Source organism: Macrobrachium rosenbergii, chromosome 2, assembly GCF_040412425.1.
Source record: "Macrobrachium rosenbergii isolate ZJJX-2024 chromosome 2, ASM4041242v1, whole genome shotgun sequence".
Classification (NCBI taxonomy): domain Eukaryota; kingdom Metazoa; phylum Arthropoda; class Malacostraca; order Decapoda; family Palaemonidae; genus Macrobrachium; species Macrobrachium rosenbergii.
The window spans coordinates 43,495,513-43,510,512 of record NC_089742.1 but is presented as its reverse complement, the minus strand read 5'-3'; the positions used below and the strand labels follow the sequence as shown (position 1 = coordinate 43,510,512).

The following is a 15,000-nucleotide window of genomic DNA, read 5'->3' as shown; positions in this document are numbered from 1 at the left end:
ATATATATATACATACATATACGTAATACATACATATAAAACGAAAGAAAGGACTCCAAAGCTCGTGATAAGGCACGAGGATTACCGATCCCCTCAAAGTGAGAGTGGGAAGAGGCAGCTAACGGATGTTGCGATGCCACCTTATAATAAGAGGACCTCTTCGGTTAAGATCAGAATAACAGCGGCTGAAGTGGTACCAAAAAAAGAGAGAAAGAGATCAGTCATCTTGGGACAATGAGACAAAAACAAAATGAGAATAAAGGAATGAGGTAAGAACAGTGCCCTAGAACAAACAAATTGCCTCACATTCTCTCCTGTCGATGAGGATGGTAGTGGACGAAATACACCCAAGTGTGAGTGAGTCTCCAATCAGGGATGTAAAATGATTAGTAAGAAAAACTTGAATCTTGCAGCACCTGACCAGTGTAACCACTTTTTTATGAGACGGAGAAAGCATTTTAAACTATGTGGTCTTTCCAAGACAAGTTTGAAGCAACCTGAACGTGATTGTTCATAAGAAATTCAAGGAAAAAGATAACCACAGCAAAGTCGACTTCTGGAGAACCTCTCTGGTGACGTAAAGAGATATATTTGCCACTGAGGATGTTGAGCGGAGGTTTTGTAAACATTCCTTGTTTTGCCGTTTGCCTGTTTGTCACTGACCTCCCATAATATATAAAGAAAATATCCTGATGGAGTTCTTCCAACGTTTTAGAAAAGCTGACTTAGATTTTGATATGAATTTGGACCTCAACGGGGATCTATTGTTGGGAGGCTATGGCAGGGCACGAATACCCGAGTGCTCCTCGGTTTTTCGTCATATGCTTGAATGTGACTAACCCCAGAACTAGACGGAAGTACGTAAGTCATTTTCCTTGTTTTTATGACGACGACAACTGACAAGTTTCATCACAGGAAATAGGGAAATTTTTAAGTATAACATTATAGCGTCCGAAATACAAAGCTCATCGACGAAATAAATGCGGCAAAATGAATTGACAGGACTTGAGAAATGTCATAATCTATTTCACCGAAATGTTTTCATAGCTGTCTCTCTCGTCCTGACTTTCCAAGTTAATAGAAGAACATTTTTTAACCTTGCGTGCGTTTTTTTCCTTTGTCTCTTTCCAGAAAATGCTTTGCCTTGAAAGCAGAAAAAAACTTGTTTGTGAAAGCCTCTCGTCTAAAAGTGTTTTCTTCGCATTTTCTCACTTGGGCTAACTATCGGATAGTCCAGATGCACAAAGCTATGTATATCACACTCCGAGAGCCTCAATAGGAATGATACTATGAACGACTCTTACTGCAGGATAACTTACACACACATACACACACACACACACACACACACACACACACATATATATATATATATATATATATATATATATATATATATATATATATATATATATATATATATATATATATATAAAATTTTTATCACACAGTGATTTATATACAATCATGAAGCTGCAAATGTCGCTAATATCAAATTCCGCTACCTCTTGATGGCGCGGTGTGCGTCCACTGGAGTCGCTGAATGGGACCATATCAAGGAGTTCGCGTCGATGGTACTTATTCATTTATCATATATAAATTCCCCTTCGGTGATAATTCTCCATCGGAGATACTCTCGAGTAGCGTGAATTTGATATTAAGCGACATTTGGTAACTTCATGATTGTATATATATATATATATATATATATATATATATATATATATATATATATATATATATATATATATTAAAGATCTTTAAAAGAAATGAAATATATTTTTTGCCTTGTCTTCGAATAATCAGTATCATAACAGAGGATATGGGAATAATTTCTTTCTAATTTTCATTAAACATTTATTGCAATAACATTCCGTTCACATATGAAAGGTTATAATAAGAAAAATATTCTTTTAATTTAGATGGCAAAAAAGCATAAAAGTACAATTCTCTTTTAATATGTCTGTGTTAGGCAAAATCAGCTGAGCACTCTTCACTCTGCAAGTGGATTGATGACCACGAATGAGTTAGTATACAAGCTTCTTTGACCATTACTGAAACCTGTAACGGACCTTAGGAGTCCGGCGGCAGCGGCAGCTGGTCTCAATGAGTCCAAAAAACCAGCGCAGTATGAGTGAATAAGTGATTCTATTCTTTGGTTCTACGTCTCAGTTTGTCAGTGAGTTCTAGTTGTCGGCATTTATCAGACTAGGCAAGTTTTGGGATATGTTACAGAGCGCTATTCCGTCATTATTTCTTTTCATTTCAACTCAACGATTTCTGATATTTTAACTACGCAAGAATACGAGGCCTTCTTCTCCAGACCCCCAATAATGTCAGCTTCATGCCTAAAAGATAATAAGAGGGTTTACACGTAGGGTTAGCGTTGAAAAATGTAGAAACAAGCGTTGCTCGGACTTGCAGCAGATCTTGGGAGTTTAATACACGTGGTAGTGGGTTACAATGCATCCCGAAATCCAGCAGAATACTTGTAGCACTAGCTCCAATGGTAACTGTGGCGTCTTCACATAATTATAAAGATTTCATACTCCCCAAATACCTGAAGAACTGCTCATTCACCGTTATCATCATCACTATCGTCTTCTTCTTCCCAGTCGCTATCATCCTCTTCAACTTCCTCATCATCATCGTCTGTGTAAGGAACTACATCATCACAGATATCATCATTATCATCATCATCAGCATCAACGTCCTCGATTGCATTTCTCTGGTCGTCGTAGGTTTTATTTCTATCATCGTCCTCTGGATCGTGGTCATGGGATTTTTTATCTTCCCGTTCATTGGTTTTATCACCGATGTCCATATGTTCAACACTGCCAATATCCAGTTCATGCTTCTGGCGAACTTGGCCGAGTTTTTCGGACGAACTGACTTTAAGAGGGTTCTCAGAGACGGTCATTGTCGTAGCAATGTTTTCTCCACAAACAAGTTCTGAAAAGCGCTCGCATTCACCACCATCTCCAAGGTACGTCTGGCCGCTAGGGTAAGACACCACGTTTCCGTTGCTCTCAGAATATTTCGCAATCCTGTCTTGGTAGAAGTCGATAAATGTGAGCACCACTGTTGTTAATAACATCAGCAACTTCCACAAGAACTCCAGTCTTTCAAGATTCATGTTAATACGGGATATTAAAATCTAAGCGTTCGATTTTACGTGTTATCCGCTGGTTCCTGCGTCCAAATGACGTTACCGCACGCGAACACATGTTCTTTTGTACTGTAAATTATGACGATATTTCTACGGAAGGAAAGGGCGCACGCGAATTACGCGCGAAAGTAGGAAAGGTATTTTCAATTACGTTTGACTTCTGTCAACGAATTTCAGGGTTTGCAAGGGGAACGTCCCTTGAGAGGGAAAGGTAACCTTCCCCCACATGTCGTCACTAGATCCTGGTTTAGTGGGACCGAGTCTCAGCGTTTGACAAGTTCCGTATGTTCTAATTTTGTTAGGACAACTATTTTTATGCAATGCAAATCGTACATGTTATGATAACGTAATTCATTGTTGTCCTGCTTTGTTCAGGAATACCCACATCTTTATTCTTTGCATTTCACCATTTTTTAAAGGATGATATAACTTTTTTTTCTTGTTTATGACAACGCATATTACAAGAATTAAATCGTGTTTTAAGAATTAGTTTAGTCGAAATTTAATTTGCAATTTGATAAAAACCGCACATTTTGCAATGGGGAGGGGGTGATTAATTCTAGCTTTAATTCAGAAAAAATCGTGTGTGTTTTTTTTTAGGAGAACTTTCAGTACCATATAAATCAGGTTTACTTTTGCTTGCTTGTTTGTCCTTTTGGTAGATCTACGTAAATAGATACACGGCAGGTATTTAGCGAGAAATGGCAGTTTCTTATAGTATATTTTGGTTGCTTATTTACAATTTAACGTTATTTTTGGCGGGTCGGCTGTAATTAACCTGTAATTAACCCCTGAAGTCCATCCAACAAGGGTTTTCCATATGCGATGTTCACAAGACAGAGCACGGCTACGTATCTGTTTCGAACGGTTCTCCCGTCCGGCAAGTGCAATAACTTGTTAACGTATGGGTATGGGCCCCTCCCTCCGGCGGTCCTAAACACGGCGAGAAGGGACATTCCATTTGGCCGACAACAAACGAATGCACCGCCAGTGTCAAGCCCTAAAGTGTAGAAAAACCGGTTTTCCAAAGTATTGCACTTGCCGGACGGGATATGAACCGCTCGAAACAGACGTAGCCGTGCTCTTCCTTGTGAACATCGCATGTGGAAACCCCTTGTTGGATGGACTTTAGGGGTTAATTACAGGTTAATTACTGCCGACCCCACAAAAATAACGTTAAATTGTAAATAAACAACCAAAACACTGCCATTTCTCCTAAATACCCACCGTGTATCTGTTACTTAAAATCGTTCTTTTTTCTAAGGAAAAATATAACTTTTAATTCAAAGTGTATTTTTGTCGATGAAAATATTATGAATGAATATAAAAATTATATCTTTGGTTCCAACAAAGATGTACAAAGTATAGTTATGGTAATTCTTTTGCAAAACGTAAGGCTTTTGGTCACGAAAAAATGTAGATAATGTTAACACAAATAGAGTACTTGAGAATGTGGATTTCTCTCCCTCTGTATACCCTAAATTTTTCCTTGCTTCTTTTCAGGAGGCATGTCTTTTTTTTCACTCACGTAGTGTGAATTAAGTGTAAAAACTTTTCTTGCTGGATTTTTTTTTTTTTTTTGCAATTATGGTCACCTCAGTCTTTTTCCACACCCTAAACAATTAGCGAAAAAATCAATGAAGATAAACAACATTAACTCCAGTAAATTTAGAATGTGGTTTGTCGTAGATGAGTTGTACTGTAACTACGATGAGATTTTATAAATGAGAGGTTTTAACTTTAAGGAGGCTAACGAGTACATATTGAATAATAATTGTAAACAGTGTCGGACATAGAGATGATATGTGGACGAATGGAACAAGGCGAAACACATATTATGACCATGAAGTTCTCGTGTTACTAAACCTATAGCCACCGTTAGAATGTCGTTTTCTGTTTAAAATCTTGAGTTAAAGAAAATGATGTTTTTAGGATTCCTATTATATTTCCTTGTGTTTTTTAGCTCTTCGAGCCCCATAATACTGCCAAGGTGTTTTGGTGGCATTTTGCTTCGCTGTTGATAATAATTAAAAGATTAATTTATCTATTTTGTCTTTGTAATTGAAATAAAGGAAATATAATTCTAGAGACATGATTAGAGAATTATGAGTTCATCAAGGAGAACATTGTTTTTACAAACGAGAATAAAACTAATATAAAACATTGTGAAAGTCTTAAAAAAGAACATTAAATCCAATAATACAATTTTTTGTAAAACCTTTCTGATGGGAATTTGGAAAATAACGTGAATGCAACTTCGGAAAGGGCCGAGGAACGCACGAACAGTTATTAATAATTCTCTCCATGGAATCGCTGGTGGAAGAAAGAAGACTATTGAGTAATAGAACTGAAATAAACATTTATAATGGACTTGCAGAAAATGCTCGCTAATTTTACCTTTTGTTTGTTTGATTATATATATATATATATATATATATATATATATAATATATATATATATATATATATATATTATATATATATATATATATATAATATATATATATGCATATATATATATATATATGAATGTATATATATGCGTGTATATATATATATATATATATATATATATATATATATATATATAAACTCGACATTCTAATTATGTGTGTTAATGCCATAGATATATTTTGTACGTGGGCGTTTTGGCCTTGGGAAGATTCTTGGAATCCAGTTTTGAGATAATTTTTCATTATCATGCAGTACTTCATCCCAAACCCCAAATCACAGCCTGGGCCAGCCTCATCTGCAAAGGTCTGTTGTATATCAAGCTCTTTTTTTTTTTTTTGGCAGATCTTTTATTGCAACAAATTATTGACTCAAAACCAAGGGAATTTGTCAACTGCTTTACTCCTTGCCAAAGAAACATCTTCCCTTCTATCCTCCCCTGGACAATTTTACCATTTTAGTATACCGATTTAGGATGCAGAGATGGAGGACTTAGTTGCCCAAAACTACCTCGCAAGAGGAAGGTGTGATTATATATTTGGCTCCTTAAATTATTACCTCTTCCCGAGGCTTTTTAAGTGATTCAAGATACACTGTATAAAAGATGATAATTAATTCTTAATATTGAAGGTAATGATCTGAAAGACCGATTGTACAGGCCTCCTGCCATTAACCTCTATTTAAGTTGAAAAGAATTCCTTCAAAATATCTAAAATCTGATTGATTATCTTATTAGTTATTTTACATTTTTGACTTCTGGAAGCTCCTCCAGTCGCTTTGCTGTTTACAGCAAACAGCCTTCTAAGGTCTCCTTACAAGATATTCATCGGGGGTGAATTAAATCTTTTGACCATATCTGTATTCCATGGTTTTGGATGCCAAATACATTTTGCATAAATACAATAGGCTTTGTAAAGATATTGTTTGAATTACTATAACAGGCTATTCACTAATGGCGACAAGTGATCACGCGTCACAATTCCTAGTTTTGCTAACTCCTTGGACCTCATTGTGACTCACTGCCACTTCCACTAGACCAGTAACGGTCACAGGAGCCTCTAGCAATCATTGGTAGACACTGCTCAGATGGGTATTTCGGAAAGCGTAGGTGACATCGTCAAGAAAATTTCTTTTCCAGGGGTAAATGAACTCGTTTTGAAATTCTTGTTTTTTTTTTTTCTTTTTTGTAATGCAGACTCGTGGATTTACTTATTTCAATAGCAGATCAATTGGTCACATCATACTTATACAATGCATATTAGCCTGAATTTCCTCAGTACCTGACTTTGTATTTGGTGCTATAAGTACCAAAATGAATATGGTAAATTAATAGCTTTTGAATTTACAATTAATAATAACTGAAAACCTAATATCGTAGTACATCATTACACTGAAGTTAACAAAATGCAAAATGCAAGCCATAGTCGTGCTATTTCTGTTTTCCAGTCTTCTATCTTCTATCTAATATGAGAACAGAGAACATTATTAAACCTTATATATATATTATATATATATAGGAAATATATATATATATATACATATATATATATATATATATATATATATATATATATATATATATATATATATATATATATTGTTACTAATTTTACGTGACAGATTAGCCATTATCTTGAAATGAAAGCCTGTGTTTTTTCGGGTAAGACACTAGGATGACACTCAAAAATCATAAATAGGTGGCTTATACATACACACACACAAAACACACACACACATATTTATATATATATTATATATATATATATACATATATATATATATATATATATATATATATATATATATATATATATATATATTAATCAATCAGTGCATAATGCATGTCGACAAGCAGTTACCTAGAAGTGAGATCAAACTATTGCATTTAAAGAAAGACTTTTTGGGTAAGAAACTTGGATGACTGTGACTTTTTCCCCTTTCTCATAAATTATGCATTTATGAATAAATAGATATCTAGCTTAAACACACACACGTATATATTATTTATTTACATTAATAAGTGCATAGTGCATGTCGACGAGCAGTTATTTAAAAGTGAGGTAAAACTATTGAAATACAACAAAGACTAGTTTCTCCACCATCACGACCTCACAAAAATAAAATCTGTAAATTGCTTCTATCGGCCACTTGATCGTGCCACCACCAGGTGTCTCCTGAGTCCTTTCATCAGAATGTCGTCTATGTTGGAGAGGCTTGCACATCCTCCTTGAGATCTGCCCACCTTCCGCAGTCCCTCCTCCATGAGAGACAACAGCTCCTCCGGAGGCGATCGAAGGTCGTACTTCTCCCATGCTTCGAAAACCGCCTGTGTGAAATAGAAATAGAATCTATTAGGGCGTCACGGGTAGTGGGATGGAATATAGAATTTAGACCAGAGGTCAAGCGCTGAGACCTATGAGGTCATTCAGCCCTGAAAGGGAAATTGAGAGTGGAAAGGTTTGGAAGGTGTAACAGGAGGAAAACCTCGCTGTTGCACTATGAAGCAATTATTAGGAGACGGTGGTTAGCAAGATGGAAGAAAGAGAATATGCATGGAGGTACAGCAAAAGGAAAGACAGGGGTTGCATCAAGGGGGCCGAAGAGAAGCTGCAAAGAAATTTAGGTAATGCCTACAGCGCACTGCGTGAGATGCAGTGGTAACGGGTAGTATTAATTTATCAATGGTGGAAATAACCTTGAAAGTATATGCCTCTTGAACCATCACCGGGGTCTGACTAAAAAATCTAAAAAGGAATTTTTCACTGGTACAATAGCCTACCTTTCATAAACCTAATTGAAATCCAAAAGTAAATGTTTGAGATATCTTATCGACAAACAAACAAAACAGTAAACATACTGAAGAATACATAACGTACGATTTCACTGTCGAAGACAAAGTGGAAACTTTACCAACAAAATTCAACCATGAAAAAAAAAAAAATTAAACGCATATTCCACCCAAGAATCTAATCTTAGTAAATAACAACATGAAGTATTATTAAATTTCAAAATTACAGTTACATTCATCCAACCATACCCGTTTCATTTTTATCCTGAGCCTCAATAAATAATAAGCCATAAATTTAAGGTTTTCAACCAAGGGTTTTAATTCCAGTTAATCCATTAAGAACACAGTACCACTTAATACTGAGTTATTGTTAATTTCATAGCCATTCTTTACTTAATGTCAGGATAAGCTGGATACGATCGATGGTCAGACACCTTTGAATGTACTTGGTAGAGAACTAAATAAAAGAAAAGAGGTCGAGAACTCCTGCAATAAATGATAAAGTTAAGTACCATTGTGGTCAGTTGAAAAGATCGTAACGGCACCCAGTCTTCCATACAAACTGCAAGCCCCAGGCACGCCTGAAAGTGTTCCTCGGTAACGGAATGACGGCCGTTACATGCTGCTGCATGACTGGAAGATTTTAGTGAAAGATCACGCGGTCTGACTCTCTCGTTCTTTAACGCTTGGCCGACAATCAGATGCTTAAGAAGTGCACCGTTTATAATACGAACAATAAGAAATAACGGTCACATATATGTGTATATATATACTGTATATATATGTGTGTGTGTGTGTGTAATTGATTTACGAAGATTTGGAACGTGATGAATGTACAAATAAAGGCAAATGCCACGGACGAAAAAAGAAACAGAGTGGTTGCTAGGCTTTTCGAGTCTGCAATTAAAGGACCGTTGTGTCGAAAGGCCTAGCAACCACTCCGTTGTTTCTTTTTTCCTTCGTGGCATTTACCTTTATATATATATTATATATGTATGTATGTACGTATATGTATGTATATATATATATATATGTGTGTATACAATACACACATATATATATGTGTATATATAAATATATATATATATATATAATATATATATATAATATATATATATATATATATATATATATATATATATATATATATATATATATATATATATATACCAGTGATTATACAGAAAGTTTATTAATGAGATGAAAATTACGAATAAAAGACAAATTTTCCAGAATGTGCATTTAGAACACCAATATAAAAACCTACACTTTATGCTAAATGGCATAAAGTGTTCACCAACAACAGATCGTAGACAAAAGGAGGCGATTACGTCGACTTTTCAGCAGGAGTAACAATTATTATACTATTTTTATTATCATCATTAATATTACTATTATTATCATTATATTTAGGGTGCATCATTCTAGTCAATTGAGGTAAAGGCCACGAGCCGCTCTACTAAGCTTTTACAGCATAGAAGGTTAGTTTGAGAATAAAATGAGAGAGAGAGAGAGAGAGAGAGACTAAATGGGAAATGCTGAATCGTCTCTGTTGTTTAGGCAGACTTCAAGGATCTACATCAGGCCTCTCACACCATTCCACACTTTCGGGTTTTCATTTAGAAGAGCCCATGTTGGCATAAGGACGGCTTTATCTAAAGTTCTAAACCAACCGACTACCAAAATTTGATAATACGTGATAAAAGATTCAATGTTTGTTCTCAGAACAACGTTTAAGAATGGAATTCGAATTATGTGTAATGTTCACACTTCTTAGGGAAGACCCGAAATTAGCTGCCCACTTACTCTGATCTTTGGTCCTTTGTTGTTGACGAAGGTGGTGTCGCAGCCGTGGAGGACGGCAACCCCTTTAGCAGCGGCATTCGGGCATCTGTTCCTGTCCAGCGAACACACCTTCAGGCGGTAGTTCCATTCACAACCGACTTCATATGCTAACGGTGCCCGCGTCTGAGAGGAGGATTCGGGCATTAATACGATATACTGTACTTTCTTAAAAAGGCCATACCAGTTTTAAATTTGAGTTTGTTCCTGGTCATTTCAGCCACGTTCCTTCTCATGGATTACATTAATAATGACGTGCTGGAGAATAATTTTTTATGTTGAAAACTCTACATTTGCTGAACAAACATTTTTATTATGTTAAACTACGGATTACTGGTCGGAAACTCAAGAGGATTATAAAACATCTATTAACTTTCGGAACATTGTTTTGGGAACGATGAAAACATCCTGCTAAACTGGAAATTATATTGGAAATAAAAAAAACCTTCATACAAAACTGAAAATTACTTAGAAGAGAAACCAACCTCTGATTAATAGGTAAAACAGCATTCCTTGCTCATACTTTGATGTGACGTTTAGACTCCATACATGCTGCTGTACAGTACATATACCCCAATGACAGTGATGCTGAGGACGTTGAACCTCATGTCTCACTGAAAATGGCACCGAGATGAGTCAAAATTTATTCGAATCTGATGTTATGCTCAAAAACAGCTCCATTCGTTGATGAACCAACTTCCAGCCGACCCTATCTTGACCTAGTCCCTTAAATCTCTAGTAACCTTTAACCTATTTCGTCATCTAACACTGAAGAAGTCTTATTTCCACTGGGTCTTCAGCTCACTTATGCCTTTCTCTTTCCTTAGTATTATTTTTGCCAAAACCCACTGGGTCTTCTGCTCACATATGTCTTTCTCTTTTATCAGCATTATTTTTGCCAAGACCCGCTGGGTTTCTGCTTACTTAAGTCTTTCTCTTTCCTTAACATTATTTTTGCCAAGACCCGCTGTGTCTTCTGCTCACATATGTCTTTCTCTTTTTTAGCATTATTTTTGCCAAGACCCACTGGTTCTTCTTTTTTCTCAGCATTATTTTCTGCTCACATATGTCTTTCTCTTCTCTCAGCATTATTTTTGTCAAAACCCACTGGGTCGTCTGCTCACTTATGCCTTTTTCTTTCCTTAGCATTATTTTTGCCAAGACCCACTGCGTCTTCTGCACACATATGTCTTTCTTTTTTCTCAGCATTATTTTTGTCAAGACCCACCGGGTCTTCTGCTCACTTATGTCTTTCTATTTCTCAGCATTATTTTTGCCAAGATCCACTGGGTCTTCTGCTCACATATGTCTTTCTCTTTTCTCAGCATTATTATTATCAAGACCCACTGGGTCTTCTGCTCACTTATGTCTCTCTCTTTCCTTAGCATTATTTTTGCCAAGACACACTGGGTCTTCTGCTCACTCATGTCTTTCTCTTTCCTTAGCATTATTTTTGCCAAGACCCACTGCGTCTTCTGCTCACTTATGTCTTTCTATTTTCTCAGCATTATTTTTGTCAAGACCCACTGGGTCTTCTGCTCACTTATGTATTTCTCTTTCTTTAGCATTATTTTTGCCAAGACCCACTGGGTCATCTGCTCACTTATGTCTTTCTCTTTTCTCAGCATTATTTTTGTCAAGACCCACTGGGTCTTCTGCTCACTTATGTCTTTCTCTTTCCTTAGCATTATTTTTGCCAAGACCCACTGCGTCTTCTGCTCACTTATGTCTTTCTATTTTCTCAGCATTATTTTTGTCAAGACCCACTGGGTCTTCTGCTCACTTATGTATTTCTCTTTGTTTAGCATTATTTTTGCCAAGACCCACTGGGTCATCTGCTCACTTATGTCTTTCTCTTTTCTCAGCATTAATTTTGTCAAGACCCACTGGGTCTTCTGCTCACTTATGTCTTTCTCTTTCCTTAGCATTATTTTTGCCAAGACCCACTGGGTCTTCTGCTCACATATATATATGTCTTTCTTTTTGCCAAGACCCACTGGGTGTTCTGCTCACATATGTCTCTCTCTTCTCAGCATTATTTTTGCCAAGACCCATGCGAGGACGGGTAACTGTCTTTACATGTCCCAGTTCCAAAGAAATAGGAAAAAGGGGGAAGGGAGTAGCTGAAATTTATCCTGGAAAGGAAGCAACAGAACTGACTTCTAAAAGAGGGAAGGCTATATAACAGGCTACACATCTTACCCCGCTAAAAATGATGTTAAGGATGTCCTGATCTGCGTACTGGAGGGAGTTCTTGTACTTGCCGACGGTCCTTCTGATCGTCGGAACCCATCCTCCGGGAAACCTCCTCAAGCGGGTCAAATTAAGCAGGAGGACCCCTGCATTGAGGCCCGAGAAGCCGAAGCTCGGAATTCTCTGAAATGACTGCACGGTTAAAGGAAATGCTTCATATTTTGGATGTATTATAATACTGATGTGAGTAGTGGCACAAGCGCCTCAAATATTACTTGCAAATGCTTGTAGCACACGCACACATACATACATGTAAATATATATATATATATATATATATATATATATATATATATATATATATATATATATATATACTATATATATATATATATATATATATATATATATATATATATATATATATATATGTGTGTGTATATATATATATATACATACATACATATACATATATATATACATCTATATATATATATATATATATATATATATATATATATATATATATATATATATATCTTATATATATAAACTTACATTGCTCACAAACGTCCTTTAATATCCAATTCGCTCTACCTCGAAAATGATATATTTTTCATATATGTTACCGAAGGAACTAGGACTACAGGGACGCATTTCGAGGTAGGGCGGAATTGGATATTAAGCGACGTTTTTTAGCTTAACCTTTAATATATGAATCACGGTGATGTGATAAAAATTCATAATGGCTGCGTGCGACAAACGCATTGCACGGTCAACATGGCAGGGTGGGTGGATATCGTCTCAAATACAAACACCTGAGTTCGACGGGTGATTTGTACATGGGAGCCGATATCCACTTATTACCTCTCTTGTGGCCGCGCGGGTTAATGCGTCCCTGTAGTCCTGAGTTCCTGTCCTTCGTTGGTTTCGAGCCACGGGATGGCGTACTTATTATCAACTAAAAAATTCCTTCGGTAACATATATGAAAATATATCATTTCGAGGTAGAGCGGGAATTGGATATTAAAGGACGTTTGTAGTTTAATGCTTGTATATGAATCACGGTGATGTGATAAAAATCATATATATATATATATATATATATATAAACAAAGGCAATGTCACGAAGGAAGGTGAAACAGATGGAGTGGTGCACCACTCTGTCGTTTCACTTTCCTTCGTATTGCCTATTTGCCATATATTCACCACGTTCCATATTTTCGTGATTCACTATACATACACACACACACATATATATATAAATTATATTATATATATATATATATATATATATATATATATATATATATATATATATATATATATATATATATATTGGATGTACTGTATAACTGATGTGCGTAGTGATACAAAAGCGCCTCAAATATTTCATAGAATGTATAAGCATGTACAACCATACATATATATACATTATTCGCCAAAAGGTTGTCACATGCATTTAGACAAGCAATTTGGAATAGAATGGTCTGTTCACCAAAAATTGCCAGTAGTCTTGTCTGCTGAAAAACTTCCCATGGATAAAGGTACGTATCATGAATTAGAAGCAATTACACTTTAAAATTCAATACAAAGGACACATTAGTCTCAAAAAAACCAGTATACACTAAAATTAGCAGGAAAAAAGTGATGTTCACTTTCTTTCATATTTCACCTCTGAACCTTTTCCTCAAACATATCAGCAAGTCAAACACATGTACATAAATTACAATAACTTTTACTTACATATCTACACAGTCAATAGTGGGCATGACCTCCGCGAGCAGCAATAATGCCCACCTGGTGGTGTGGCATGCTGTCCACCAGCTGTACAAAGTTCTCAGCAGGTATCCTGACTCATCCTTCCAAGAGAGCCTGGCCTAATTTTCTAAAGGTGGGTGGCTGGTTGTCCCTTTGTCTAGCTGCACGGCTCAGTTGATCCCATAAATGTTCTATGGGGCCGAGATCTGGGCTCAGTGCAGACTGCTTGAGGACGTTCATATCCTGTCCTTCAAGGTAAGTAGTCGCCACACATGCTCGATGGGCAGGGGCATTGTCGTCTTGGTACCGGAAATTATTGGCAAACAAACCACGAGCCCATGGAAGAAGGTTCTGATCCAGCAGTTGTCTGTACACGTTACCAGTCACGCTCCGATCCAGAATGACGAGCTGACTCTTGCCATTTGCACAAATGGCACCCCACACATGGACAGATCCACCACCTCCAGCAACTCGAACTTGTACACACTCGTCCCTGAGACGCTCTCCAGCCTGTCTGTGTACACGCCTCCTAACATCTACCAGAAACAGCAGAAATCAGGGCTCATCTCCAAAAACCACATGGTGCCATTGTTGTGCAGTCAGATTCCAGTGCTGACGGGCCCAAGCCAGACGGTCTCTTTTATGTCTGGGGGTAAGCTTTGGCCTCACAGCAGATCCATGTGCTCTGTAACCCATCGCTAACAGTCTGCGATTCACTATTCTGGTACTGGCCTGGTACTTACCTTGAAGGACAGGATGCGAACGTCCTGAGGCAGTCTGCCCTGAGCCCAGATCT

At 36.7% G+C, this 15,000-nt stretch overlaps 2 protein-coding genes across 2 annotated transcripts in view; one reads left to right on the top strand and one right to left on the bottom strand.

The window, feature by feature from the left end:
• LOC136842879 (uncharacterized) overlaps positions 1 to 15,000 on the top strand; it is a 465,824-nt gene that overhangs the window by 114,132 nt on the left and 336,692 nt on the right. The gene's annotated exons all lie outside the window — the stretch shown is intronic.
• Positions 7,455 to 15,000, bottom strand: part of LOC136845895 (glucoside xylosyltransferase 2-like) — a 27,453-nt gene continuing 19,907 nt past the window's right edge. Inside the window, exons 6-8 of the mRNA XM_067116355.1 lie at positions 12,453 to 12,626; positions 10,215 to 10,376; positions 7,455 to 7,946 (exon numbers count right to left, since the gene is read on the bottom strand). Coding sequence (XP_066972456.1) covers positions 7,758 to 7,946; positions 10,215 to 10,376; positions 12,453 to 12,626 — 525 coding nt within the window. The 3' untranslated portion in view covers positions 7,455 to 7,757. The remainder of the gene's footprint in view (positions 7,947 to 10,214; positions 10,377 to 12,452; positions 12,627 to 15,000) is intronic.